Source organism: Crocodylus porosus, unplaced genomic scaffold (genome assembly GCF_001723895.1).
Source record: "Crocodylus porosus isolate Cpor-Errol unplaced genomic scaffold, CroPor_comp1, whole genome shotgun sequence".
Lineage (NCBI taxonomy): Eukaryota > Metazoa > Chordata > Crocodylia > Crocodylidae > Crocodylus > Crocodylus porosus.
In genome coordinates this window covers 31,831,313-31,845,516 of record NW_017728931.1, presented here as the reverse complement: position 1 = coordinate 31,845,516, position 14,204 = coordinate 31,831,313, and the positions used below count along the sequence as shown (strand labels likewise).

Below are 14,204 nucleotides of genomic sequence, written 5' to 3'. Positions count from 1 at the left end.
CTTCAGGAATTTTTCTGTGTTAGAAAAGAAGATACACTAAAGCTGTATAAGCAAACGTAACTTGGTGGGATTTGATCTTGCAAATTTGCTTTAGTTAAGAGGTCATGGTTGGTTAAATAACTGGAAGAACCTCACCTGTTCTTCAATAGCCAGTTCATCTGAGCCTAATCCTTCTTGTCTTTTATAGTAGTGTTAGAGTGATGTAGTAGTTGTGATGGTCCAGTGAGGAATATGGAAGAGGCAAGTATTTTTAGGGTAATATCTTTGATTGGACCAACTGCAGAGCTGGAGTAGACTTGGACAAGCATTTGAATGAAAGACAGTGACCTGATGAAGGATGTCTTGCATTCAAAAGCTTGCCTAATACTATTTCAGTTACGCAGTTGGTCCAGTAAAAGATATCACCCTAAGAAATCCTTGCCTCTTGCATGTTTTATAGAAAGAATTGGAGATGAGCCTATGACCATTGTGGGTATTCTATGTAATAGTCTGATAGACCATGTAGTTTCCATTTTGTTTTGAAAGCCTTACTACAACACATACGTTTATTGGCTCCTCTCTCATTCTCCTGTTTACTCCCTGAAAGGCTTAAGATTCACAGCATTTTGAATGTATTTTGTCAGGAAGTCCTGTCCACTCCATCCCCTCCTCCCTTCATACATATTGGGTGCAGAGGTGTGCTTGCTCTGGCAAAGGCTCCCCAGTGGTGGAGGGGACCACCATTCTGCTTTCTCCACTTGTTCCCCTGTCCCCAAGTTGCACCAGTGGTATGAAATTACCCCTCCCTTCTTCTCAGTCTAGTGAAATGTGCTTGCATGGGAGGGGGAGTGAAGTGCTTCCCCAAACTGTGAATAGGTCATGGGTTTAGCAGTTGCTGCACAGCCAGTGTTCAAGCTAAAAGAAGAGATGCTCCCTGTACAGATTCACTCAGTGACTTCTCTCTGTTTTGGGCTACTCTCCTTCCATGATTTTTGGCAGAGGGCTGAAACTTCTTTGGCCCCCTGGGCCAAATCCAGACCCAACTCTGGCAATGGGATGAGTGGTAGTGGCATTAACCACAGCTGGGGTTAATATCCTCTGTTGCTGATGCACGTCCTCAGCAGTACTCCATACACCAGAATACAGTAGTGTATTCAGACCACATGATATGGCTCCGCGGACCATATGTGGCCCATAGACCATATCTTTGGTACCCTTGCTGTAACACATAGCAGTTCTACTCTGATGGGTGCCTTCAAAAGCACCTTCTGTCATGGATAAGTATTGTACATGCTTCAGTAGCTTGCTTCAATTCAATCCCACCCTTGTATCTTTCAAGTCAACGAGCTGTGCAGCTCAAAATGCATTTCTGGGTCTCATTCAACATTTGCAGCCATGATACTGAAAACTGCAACCAAAGGGCTGAATATGGCTTATGGAGCCGTAAGAGGTAATTTGCTGCTAAACTGTCTCCAACTCCCAAGATATGGCCCCTGCCACACACATGTATATTAAACAATTACCCAGTTGATCACACAATACATTTGGATTGGCCACGTGCCCCAAAATGTCCATCCAGCTATAAAAAGAGCCAACCAGCTATAAAGTTAGTGCTTGAAAATGTGTTACAACTTTATAGCTGATTTTATCCATTTCCATTTCACCAGCAGAGACCAAGGGACAAGGAGATCAAGCTGTCAGGGGATTCCTTGTAGTCAAAGGGTGTTTCTTTTTGGTGGAGCAGTGTGAGGAGATACCATTGCTGCCATCTGGTAGTCTAGTACTTTTTACTAGCACTAAATACACTTATAAAAGAAGGAAGTTTTAAAAGATGTAATTTCAGGCAATTGAAATGCATAGGCAGAGCCAGCCTTAGGGGACCTGGCACCCTGGGAGAACTTGTATTTTGAAGCCCCCCGCCCCACCGGTGGCAGTGCTGCTGCAAACTGAGTCAGAGAGGCAGGCAGAGGCATGGACCATAGTCTGGCAGGGAGGAGGAGCATCATGGTGTCAGGCAGGCAGGTGGGCAGGCTCCACTGGTGCTACAGGAACAAAGTGGATGGCCTAGAGGAGGTGCTACCCTGCCCACACTGTTTGGTTCAGCTCCTCCTGAGCAGCAGCTGGAGGTGGGGGGCCAGCTGGCCTGGGCAATGCTCCTCCTGCCTGGGGCAGGGATCAGCCAGGTTGAGAAGGGGTGGGGGAGAGCACTGCTGTGAATACAGGCTGCTCACGTGTGTGTGTGCATGTGTATGCGTATGTGACACCCTGACCACAGCACTCTGGGCGCTCACCCACACCGCCCACACAAGAGGCCGGCTCTGTGCATTGGATAAAGCCAAGTAAATGGCCTCACCTCATCTCTGTTTGCTTCTCTGGGAATGTTTTAGGTCCCACTGGAGAATGGATAGAAGAACTGACAGAAAAGCCCCGTCACGTCACTGTGACAGTGCTAAGTTCCACCACTGCCTTTACATCTTGGAAAACTTCACAAGAGAGCAGCACTTACAACACAATTGTTTCTGTGGTGTCATTGACCTGCCAGAAGCAAAAGGAGAGCCAAAGGCTTGAAAAGCATTACTGTACTGTGGTAAGGGATTGAAAATGTAAGCTGTAAAATCAAAATGTTGTTGTTTGATATACTCCACTGTAGAGATACAGGCTGTAATCTTCTTACAGAGCTGAAGAATTGTTGAATAAAAATTTGTGAATTTGCTGTGATCATATGATTTTTTAAATCATTTTAATTGTCCATAAACACATGAATATATCATGAAAGCAAATGGTTTGCAAACTGTCTGTAGGCAGAAATGAATTTAAACTAAGGGCACGTATTTTTGTGGGTGTTATCTTTTATTGGACCAACTGCATGGTTGGAATAGACTTAGACAAAGTTTAGGGTATCTCAGTACTCTTAAATACCACAATGCATAAGCCAAGCTCATCCACTTAGAATAATTTACATACCTGATAAAATAAGTCTATTCAGACTTAATTTGCTAAGAAATAGAAAGAAACGGCTAAATAAGTGTATGAGATGCATTTTTTTCAATGTAGTTTTCCCACGCCTAACTAGAACTTAGCCAGGTTTCTTTCTGTCCTTTATTTCCCTACATGTTTTTGCCTTCCCTTGTCATTGCTTCCTAAATCTACACTTACACTAGTGTATCCAAATGCATTAAAATAAGCCATTGCTTGGGCTGACAGCTGCTCTGAGCAATATCATGTTGATGATACAAATAGTTAGAAATTGCAGTAAGTCTATTCCAGGGGAAAACAGCATTCCACAATTCCATGAAAAGATGCAGAAAAAATACTTTTCCCAAGGCTGCTGGGTACAGTTATTAATTGTTAACTCCTAAATCTTACATTCTTGTCATACTGAATCAGACTGAGTGCATCTAGTCAGCCATCCTGCCTCTGGTGCTGACCAATACCTGACATTTCAGACCAGAGGCTTTTAATACTGACACTTCAGTACCCAATGTTTCAAACTAGGGGAAAAAATTTATAAGACCCATCTAGACAGTATGTGCAGTGCTCTGTATAAGAGGTGAAGGGGGGCATTCCTTTCTGATTCCTACAGGTGATGAGGGAACACCCTAACTCAAGAGGAGGTCACAGAACTGCCGATGAATAAGATGACCACAGACTAATCCCAGACTTATTCAAATCACAGTAACAAATTCTGTTAAGGTGCAACTGCACTGATTTCACTAGAGCTCTAACAGGGATGCAGTTGGTGCTCTGCACTCACTACCATGTAATGTGAAAAATCCATGTGTTTCTATTGCCAAGGCTAGCCTTATACTGTAGCATGATATTCTCGAATCACTGGTAAACATGGTGGGAGGTTTTGCTGCTTGACTGATCTTGGCATTTGAGCACTCTGGTTCCATTTCTGCTGGAACAAATGGGGAAGGATGCCACTGATACGGGGTTTAGAATTATGTACAGGTCTCCCTCACTTTATGCAGGTTCTGTATGTGTGAATTCACTCTATGCAATGACCCTTTTTATACCAAAAATTCATTATATGCAAGGTAAATTATTTCTTATGTGATCTGTGTGGTGGAAGCCTGTAGTCATTTGCTTTGTGTCATGCATTGTGAGAGTGATGCACATCAAAATATGGTCTCCAGTGTAGATGTGTGCTTCTTGCTTGTTGTCTGTGACACGTGTCTCTGTAGTTGCCGTTCCCATTATGATAACATTCACCCCCACCCTGTGCTTGCGTGTACTGTCTGCTGTTGGTGAGTACCAAAATTGTCTTGTAAAAGTGGTAGAACCGGGTCTCTGGGTCAGTACATTTGACATCTTGGAACATATCTCAATTTGTTACATTGTAAAGTGGGTTCCCTTTATGTGAATTTGAGTTATGTGCTGTTTTCCAGGAACATGAAGTGAGGAAAACCTGTACTTTGTGTCTGAAATAGTTAAGTTTTATTTCAGATCCCTTTTTCCTGTTTACTCACAGGTAAATGCTTTGTGTCTTCTGTGCCCCCCTTCTAACAGGTGAATTCAAGCAGCAACATCATTGACAATCTTGTTCCTGGTGCCCAGTATCAGGTTGTGGTTTACTTACGAAAAGGACCTTTGGTTGGACCGCCTTCTGATCCTGTTACATTTGCCATTGGTAACCTATTCAGCTATTGTTTAAAATTTATATTTTCTTCAAACAGTTATATGTTAGATCTCAAGGTCTGAGCAGCACTGTGTATTTATTGGGTGGGACTGTAATGTTGGTTTTTAAAATACAACTGAAACTTAGACAGAGGGAAAAAATAATTGCTTAGATTTGTTACAAATGCTGGGAAGAATTATCAGAGTGCTGTAACGGTACCTCCAGTGAAAGGGGATGCTGCCTATTTTAAGGTTAGGTTTCCAGTCCATAAAGAATTATCGCAAAGACTGACATATTTGGGGACCATGGGTTGATGCCTAATTTCAGAAGGGCTCAATATCTGTAATAGCCAGCGACTTCAGGAACTGAGGATTTTTAAACCACTTTCTATTGAAGCTATTAATTTGGATAGGGGTTCAGGACTTAACTTTAAATTCCTGGGGTTTCTAAGAAAAAAATGTATCTAGGAGAGATGTAGCCCAGGAGGACATTACCCCAGGGGCTAGAGGATCTGGGTTGCCTTGCTGGATCTGCCAGTGTCCTGTGGGCAACATCATGTGTCTCTGCCTTGGCTTCCATAACTCTAAAATGGAGATGCTGTCTCTTTTTTGTATTTGACAATGATCTCTGTGCACTTTGAAACTGATGGATTAAAAAGTCTTACTTAAGAGGTATGTGGGCACTGTTTAATGACCTAGAGGAAGAACTTTCCCCCAAGTGCTTATAATTCAAGATCCAATGAAAGTCCTAGGTAAAGAGGCACTTCAATAATTTTTAGTTTACATCACATTTAAAGGCTTGTTGGCACTTTGCCCTCTCTTTCATTATATTTTGTTATAGGAACTAATGGAACTAGAAAGAGATTCAATGCATAGAATTAAGCTATGAGGGAAATATTTAGACTGACTTGCATATCTGTTCCATTTAGAAAATTAAATGACTTGTGAGAAAATCAGAGACTAGAAATTATGACTGTTAGATTCTTTAAATTGTTACTGCTGTCTGTGAAGGAAAGAAGCACTAGAACAAGAGAAAATGGTGAAATAGACCAAATTATCTTTTGATCCTCTATGTGAAACCAATAACTGCTGAACCTCCACAGATTCCCCACCATTACTGCCCATTAACACCATCCATCAGTTATACACTGTCAATTACATGGTGTGGATCCAAATAAATAGTCTATAAACTAACATAGAAGGTATTTTTAAATAGAAAAAAAATGATGGGGAATTAGGAAAACAGTGATACTTTAATATAGTTGGCACTTTGGATACATTTCACAGATTTCCCATATTTGTGCATGTATTTCAGCTTTCACACTTTTTTTTTAATCAGCCAAAAACACTTAAACTTTCAAATTTGTGATTTTCACTTGACAAGTATATAGAACCAAAAAAATCTGTCTCTTTGTTTCCCCCACCTATGCTTGAGTCTACGCATGAGGAATTCTCACCAAAGGCAATAAAAATAATTTCTATTCATAGTTACAAAAACTCATTGGATTTTGCAGCAAAACTGAATGATTGTAGGATGGAGCAATAGTTTTATAAGACAGCTTTCATGTATTTGAAGTTATTTGAACTGCAAAAAATTCATCACTGACATGATGAATGCTGGAACAACTGCTATGGTGACAAATGATACAAGACTAAGCAATTGTATCTGAAAACATAGTTTTTCCCATTTTGACCCTTTTACATGATATTTTCCAAAAAATATAAACAATTCAGAGAGAAACCTGAGAAGGTCATGGAAGGGTTGATTTATGAGAGGTAGAATGATTTTATGTTCTAAATGAACACAAGTAAGTCTGAGTTTTATTCCTGGATTTCACTCCTGAGCAGTATGGGTTAGTATGGGGCCAGCAGTATGCAGCCCGTGGAACCATCGGATCCAGTCTTTGACCAGGGTGAGGCATTCCAACCTGCAGCTGGAAAATATTTCCTACCCTGAGGTTAGATTCTGCCATCCTTCCTCATACTGGGCGCATCTACACATGCAAATGTTGCAGGGTGGGTAAACCCACCCTGGGAAGGCATCTGTACATGTGAGGATAGAGGAGAAGATTTGCTGCTTCTGGCAACAAATCGTGCGTGCCCCCTCCAGCCATGCACTATCCCTCTGCAACAGCCAGGGAGAGCTCTAGACTCACTCTGGGTGCCCCTGAGCACAGGGCCAGGAGACAGGTGTCTCCTGGCAGGGGCTGGGAGATTGTTCCCTGACTCCAGGAGCTGCTTGCTGCTGGGGTGGGCTCTGTCATTGGAGTTCAGGCAGGGACAATGTCCCCCTGCCCTGGCAACAGGGCGCTCCTGGCCCTGGCTCTCCTATCAAGGACAGGGGGCTTGGAAAGAGCTGTAGGGGAGGGGCAGGTCCAAGCCCCCTGCCCCTATCCACTGGTGGGGCAGCTATCAGTGAGCCCCCAGCTGGGCAGGGATTCCCCGTGCAGCTAGGGACTCACTGCTAGCTGCCCCACCACGGGATCAGGGCAGGGAGCTGGGAGCTATCCCTACCCTGCAGCTGTTTCCAAGCTCCATGCCTTGATTGACCAATCAGGGCTTCGGGCTGGGAAAAATCTGTGGGGCTGGGACCTTCCCCTGACCAGGACAGTTCCTGGGCTGCATGGGAAAATCTGCACATGCAGCCCAGAGCTGGCTGGGGCCTGCCTGAAATAGAACAGTCCCCAGTCACCTTCAGGCTGCATGTGCAGACTTACCTGCACAGCCCAGGGCTGGCTGGGAACTTTCCTGGTCAGGGGCAGGTCCCAGCCAGCTCCAGGCTGGGCAAGGAACTCTCCCTGTGCAGGGAGCTCTCAGCCCCGGCTCTGTGATTGCAATCATGGAGCATGGGTGGGGAACTTGTTCCCAGCTGCAGCTCTGCAATTGCAGAGTAGGGGCTAGATTGTTCTCAGGCCATGCTCCACTTTTATGATTGGGGAGTGGGGGCTGGGAGCTCCCTGCTGCTGGGGCAGGGGAACATTGTCCCTACCTGGACTCCTGTGGCAGAGCCCACTCCAGCAGCAGGCAGCTCCCAGGGACAAGGAGAAATCTCCTGCCCCCTGCTGCCCAGCTGACTGGGCAGAAGTTTGCTCCCAGTCTGCCTTCTACACGTGCTGTGCTGCACAGTAACTGATTGTGAGTAAATTTGCTACTTGTTTTTACAGTTGGCAGATTTACTCACGTTTAGGGCAAATTACTGTGCAGTAAGTATCTGAACATGTAGATGGTGACACATATTGCACAGTAATTTGTGTTAATCTCAAGAATCATGTGGATGTGCCCACTGACTAAGTACTTACTTTAGTATTTCAGCTAATGTCATGGGTTAAGTGTCTTCCAGTATGAGTGGAAGTCGCAGAATTTGCCCTGGTGTGGTCTATTTCAATTTTACTACCTGTAAAACAGAAATAATATTACAACAGTCTTAACTTTCAGGTCTTTCCATTTCTATTTCAGGTTTTCCTATTTCTGCAAATAGAATGCATTCTTTACTGAGTTCTGCATTTGCAAAAGTACAGTGGTATTTGATGCATCAGGTTTTGGATACTTCCCTTGAGACACTCTAAAGAAACCTGCTTTTATCTTTTCTTCTTTTATTTATTTATGCTGAACATTCACCCTCTGAAAAATCATTCCCTTTCATGCTTCTCCAGGTCAGCACCCTAAAATGGATATATACCCTGTCTGAAAATTTGGCCTTAGGACCTGATTAGTGCTGTAAATCATTACTGTAGCATGCAGTCCTAATGACTCTTTTTGAATCTGGCATGGGTTTAAATATGCACAGGAATAATAATTTGTAGAAATTAATCAAAATGAGTTATAACTTGCTTAAAAGGAGTTATGATAATAGTTATCGGCTGCGTCTACATGAGCAGTGGACTGCACAGTTATTACTGTTGCTTAACCACGTACTAAATGACTGCACAGTAACTAGTATTACTATGCAGTACTGTTGCCACATGGGGTTTTTTAAGTGCTACTGTGCCATAGCTCATTACTACTGCAAGGTAGCATTGCCGTCACCATTTGTGCCCAGTGACATTACAGCACTGTAGCAAAGAGGTACGGCACAGTAGCTCATTGCAACTGTGCTGTAGCATCTCATGTAGATGCACTCACTGAGCCTAAAATATTTGTAGCTGCTAATGAGAATACTAATATACCCAATTTTTGGTTTCTAGTACCCACTGGAATAAAGGATTTGACGCTCTACCCTTTGGGACCCACTGCTGTGGTTCTCAGCTGGAACAGACCCAAGCTTGGCGTGTTTAGGAAGTATGTTGTAGAGATGTTTTACTTCAACCCATCGACGATGACCTCAGAGTGGACAACCTACTATGAAATAGCAGCCACTGTCTCCTTAACTGCATCAGTGGTAAAGTAACTGTTAAAGGTTATAACACCTGCTTGGTTCTAGTAATATTATTTCTGGCTCTTGTGGGCTGACTAGCAGATATACTACACCCATTAAATCCTGGACATTTTCTACAAGCAGCAAAGAAACTTACCATGATACTAGAGGTATTTCCATTTTTGAATACATGGATGAACACCAAATTCAGAGGAAAAGAAGTGTTAATTGAAAGTGTAAGGGAGGCTATGGGATGGATCTCCCCTCCGCTAGCATGTGGGTAGCTGTGGATGCCATTTTTTTAGCTTGTACACCCGTGGGGTTCCAAGGTTCAAGAGCAGAAGCACAGCGAGCTCATTCAGCACCCAGGGCAGTGGTATGCATGTGATTATGCTGACTACTGCAGAGCTGGGCTGAGGGCAGTGGGAAGGGAAATCTTACTTGCTCAAGCAATCTGCACAGAGAATTTGCAGGGAATTTTAGTGGAGAGGGTGAGAAGAACCTTTTCACTCATCCCCTTGGCCCCCAAAACCACTGCTGGCTGTAGGTTGCTCTTATGGCCAGGTAGGGGCAGTACAGAGTTGCCTCTGTTATGGTAAAGATTCCTAGGTGGGTTCTGGCACTCTCTCTTAGTGCCTGGACTGGTGCCCTGCTCGCCCTGCCCAAGTTATGCTACTGCTCAAGGGTAGAATTCTTTCCATCCTCAGTCCTTTCAGGACATCCTTATTCAAAGTCCATTTGTTAGGGCTGTGCTCAGCAAGGAAGGATTTGACTCAAGAGGATGAAAACACTAAACCTTTGCCTACAGATTTTCCTATCTGTTGCCACAGATGTGCAATCAAAGCCCGAACCAGCTACAGCATCTTCATGGGAAAATAGCACAAATTCCACCTACCTAATTAGTACGGATCAAACACGTGCTTTTGGCATGAAAGGTAGTCCTCAGTAAGCTACCCAGAAAACTTGTTGAGTTAGGTTTGATGGCTCTGATCCTGCAAAGTTTATGCATGAACTTCAGCCAGGGAAGTTTCATTTCAGTTGACAGAGCTACTCGCATACTTAATGTATGTTTGCAGGCCTAAAGCCTTTCAGTAAAGAGCAATTTATACTTCCCTTCCACACCCCCTCCTCTACCTTGTATACATCAAGAGAGATGCTTAGATTGTCAGTCAAATTTTACCTTTGGACTGAGAAAAAAAGGCAGGCTATTTTTGCTGAAAACAAAATGAGTTAAAAATATGTAAAAACAAGAATAGCTACTATTTTATGGTAGTGAAAATAATGATTTACAACTTGCACATAACTCCATTGTTGGTATACACTTATAATGCCGCTCTCAAGAGGACCCTGTCCCAGTTGTCTGTTCCTGCTCCCACATGCCAAGCCCAGGAATAAGGTGGTGATGTCTCCCTGAGGACATTCCCCTTGCTACATCTCTTGAAACCTGTCTCTGGCAGCTTGAGGGAGCAGTCTCAGAACAGTTTTGCTGTTTCATTTCTGGGTTTGGTATAATGCCAAGCAAGAGCAGGTGGGCAGGGGTGTACTACTTGACACTTCTGAGAGTGCCATGGAAGTGGGATAGATATGTAGTCTTTATGGTTGCTTAACTGGAATTAGGCACTTGACTAAATTGAATATGTAAAACTCTAGGAAAAATTGAAGAGAAAATAATCTTCTGAGTGATTAAACTGTCAAAATCATGATGCAGCGCAATTAGAAGAATACCAAGTGATTTTTAGAAAGAATGGCATTGAATATGAAGCTTCATGCTAATATAATTGTCTAGAAAATGAGCTAGCATTGTCCATTCTTGTGTTCAGTTATTCATACTACTGAGAAAGACATGCCCAGATAAAGGGAGTTAGAGCTCCTTTATCTCAATTTCAATCCAAGAACTCTCAATGCTGTGCTTGAAAAAAAAAAAATTCAAAATTTGAAAAAGGAAATGGCACACATTGGAACTCATCTCTGATTAAGTCCTGTAACATTTCAACATATGTGCTTTAATGAGATTTTTAATGGTTTCCATGAAGTGAAATGTCTCTGAAGCAACTTCATAACAATTAATCTTCTAGCAACATGGAGGTTTTAGAACAGTGCCTTTTGGGGGCAGCCCCTCAAAAATACTAGTTGGCTTTAATGAGGACACACATGTTTTTGTGAGAGATTTTGTGACCATCTTAAGTTAAAGGTGTTCTAAGCTTAATTCTTCCTTAAGCGTGTTTATACACATGCTCCAGAGATATATGGCTCTTGGAGCCACTCTAATTAAAGTGTCCAGAGTGTCACATGTATCAGCGTCTCCTTGCTGAAAAATAGCAGCCAGGGTGCTTTAACTGAAGCTCATTTGATGAGCTTCAGTTAAAGCACCCCCATCGCCATTTTTCAGCATGGAGATGCGGATACTCATGATGCTGAAGTCTGCTGGAGTGTGGTAGTTAGCACGCTTCAGCAGACTCAATTAATTGAGTCTCCTTCTACGCACTGTAATTACAGTGTGTCAGAGCAGCCTCTCTGCACGTGTATAGGCACCCTAAGTGTTTTTAGTGGTAGGATTTTTTTATTCAATTTTGCCTTTGCAGTTTGTTTTGAAAGGGTGATCACGTCCTACCTGGACTGCCAGAAAAAAAAACAGTGGCTTCAAAAATTCAGGGCCACATAACTCCCGTCTCTTGCAAAAAATCATAAATGTAATGATCTATGAATTTGTCATGATTCACCTCATGAAAGGACTAGACTCTGTTAGAAAAAAACCCTATGGGAAAATCTATATGGTTTCGTTTTGTATCAGAACAAAACATGATCATTTAGAAATGTGCTATGAAATGCAATATTCTGAAATATATTTGTTATAAGTCATTTGAAATATGTTTTATTTATAATAAAATTTTAAATAAAAAACTTTTTGTAAATTGGAAATTCCAAAAACAAGCTTTGTCTTTAAAAAAAAAGTCATTGACTTCAACAGATTCCCATGAAGTTTCTCAATTTCATAAAATCTACCTTTTCTGATATAAACTCCCCCCCAAAAAAACAACCAACCAAATAAAAAAGAAGCAAAAACCAAAAAAACCTGCCCCATGAGAAACTTCTCAATCAGCTGTAGAAATCAATCAGAGTCTTCAGATACGGACAAAAGAGCATGCTCCAAATGTTTGTGTGTCCATGGTAAAGTAGCATTCGGGTACTCAAGGAGTCAGCAGCTTTGTATTCGGAGTTGTTCACATGTGAGTAAATTCACATACCTCCTTAAAGTGAATATAGGTCAAGGTCTAAATGTTTCTAGAGAGAACAGAATGTGTATGAGGAATGGGCTTGTATCAGGCAAGATAGGCATGTGTGCTAAGTGAGCTTTTGTAGTGTATTATTACTGCCCTCTTTCCAGGAAGGAGAGAAGCATGAACTCGTTTTCCAAGCACCTATCAGAATTTAGCTTTACTTCTCCTTCCTGGGCCAAATTCATAATAGCATAAGAGGATGTAGCGCCATTGAACTCAGTGGACTTAACTTGCACTGTGGCAATAATAAGTAACAGTCGCACTTTCTGTTGTCTAACTTTCTACTGAGTGACTCCTTGCCTTTTGTTGTTTTTGTTAGAGAATAACCAGCCTGTTGCCTGCTTGGTATTACAATTTCCGGGTTACCATGGTAACTTGGGGAGACCCAGAATTGAGCTGTTGTGACAGTTCCACCATCAGCTTCATAACAGGTAAGCAACAGTATAACAGGTAGATATGAAAGGTAAGTGCTAAGCAAATATTTCTAAGGCATACTTTTTTGTTTTCTTAGACATTACATTTTGCTCTGAGATGGTCCCATGTTTATGATGATTCATCATAGGTCATGCAGTATTTTTTAAATTATGGATCAGATCTAGATACCTAGCTCCAGCGAATCACAGTGGTTTTGCTCATGCTTCCATGCAGTATTAATTTTGCTTTCTAAATTACTGAGTTCATGTCTCTCTGATCAAAGAAGGGACCAGTCACTGACCCCTGGCTGGCAGGTTCAAGAGCTATGAAATTTGAGAGCCTTGAAAGAGCTATTCTTAGACTTAGACCTGAAGTTGTACAGAAGTTTTGGGAGACTTAACCTGAGCCTGAAGTTAGCTTAGAAGCCTGGCTTAGCCAGAAACCTGCTTAGCTTGAAAGGTCTGTTCCAATCTTGAAAGACTTTATTTAACCTTCAGCCTAAATTGATGCAAAGGCCAGCTCCTACCCTAAAAGAGTAACTAAAACTAACCTGGAAGCCTGACCAAGTCCTGTAAAAGCTTGTTTAGCCAAGATAATAGTTTGCTGTATTTCTAGGGTTGAATTTCCTTTAACTACTATGCCTATGAAATTGCTAAGGCAACTGGTAAAATCATTTTTATTTCCATGAAATAAGAGGGGGAAACCTTGTTTTCAATGTTCCCAAGTCTTTTTTTTCCTACATCTGTCTCCTTCACCATATGTGCGGTCAATGGTCTCCATTGCACACGCACATTAAATTTAAGAACTGTTTATTTTTAGGGAGAAGTATGGTTGGACATATATTGCATAGCACAATATTTTTACACTCCCAGCTGGGGTTTTTTTGGCTAAGAGTTTTCACAAGTTTACTATTAAGGATAAGGCTAAGGCTAAAAGACAGGGCCAGATACTCAGTTGTGATCAACTGGCACCCCCAACAGGCCTGGGATGTTGGTCAATGCCCCTTCATTTCTAACTCAAATACTTTAGATTTTGGTTCTGCATTCAGCTGCGCACTCAGCTGTCAGGACCAGGGCTGCCATCAGGGCTGAGAACAGAAGCAAAGTTGTATTGGGTTTGACAACACCATTTCCCTTCTGCTAAAAAGAGGTAGCTAGCTGTGTTAATCTGAAGTCGGGCAGAAGGCAGGATAGCCCCTTAAGGGCTAACTCATTCAGAAAGGCAGTGTCTAAGGTGCCACTCTACCCTCCTGAGGGTAAGTGGTGGCAGGCGGTTGGGGTAGTGGGGCAGCCGCAGCTCTAAACCTGAGCCTGAGTTGGGGTCAGAGCTGGAGGTGCAGCAATCTTCTATTCCCACCATCCCATCCCCGCCCCATACTCAAATCCAAGATAAGGGTCTTTTTTCCTTATGTGGAATGGGGAGAGAAACCTGGTCTTGGATTCAAGTAAATACGGAGTATGTTTATGTGTGAGAGTGCATGCATGTGTATGTGTGTGTACCTCCTTTGGTTAGTCTGTAAGGTACAACTCATACAGCAAATCAATTTGGCGTCTACGTTC

At 42.4% G+C, this 14,204-nt stretch overlaps 1 protein-coding gene and 1 long non-coding RNA gene across 4 annotated transcripts in view; one reads left to right on the top strand and one right to left on the bottom strand.

The window, feature by feature from the left end:
• The window catches only part of PTPRO (protein tyrosine phosphatase, receptor type O), a 258,327-nt gene that overhangs the window by 179,152 nt on the left and 64,971 nt on the right, over positions 1 to 14,204 (top strand). For all 3 annotated transcript variants that reach the window (XM_019544502.1, XM_019544500.1, XM_019544501.1), the window contains exons 7-10: positions 2,367 to 2,566; positions 4,492 to 4,612; positions 8,784 to 8,977; positions 12,551 to 12,662. In XM_019544502.1, the coding sequence (XP_019400047.1) occupies positions 2,367 to 2,566; positions 4,492 to 4,612; positions 8,784 to 8,977; positions 12,551 to 12,662 (627 nt within the window). The remainder of the gene's footprint in view (positions 1 to 2,366; positions 2,567 to 4,491; positions 4,613 to 8,783; positions 8,978 to 12,550; positions 12,663 to 14,204) is intronic.
• The window catches only part of LOC109316428, a 71,291-nt gene that overhangs the window by 40,959 nt on the left and 16,128 nt on the right, over positions 1 to 14,204 (bottom strand). The window lies entirely within an intron of this gene.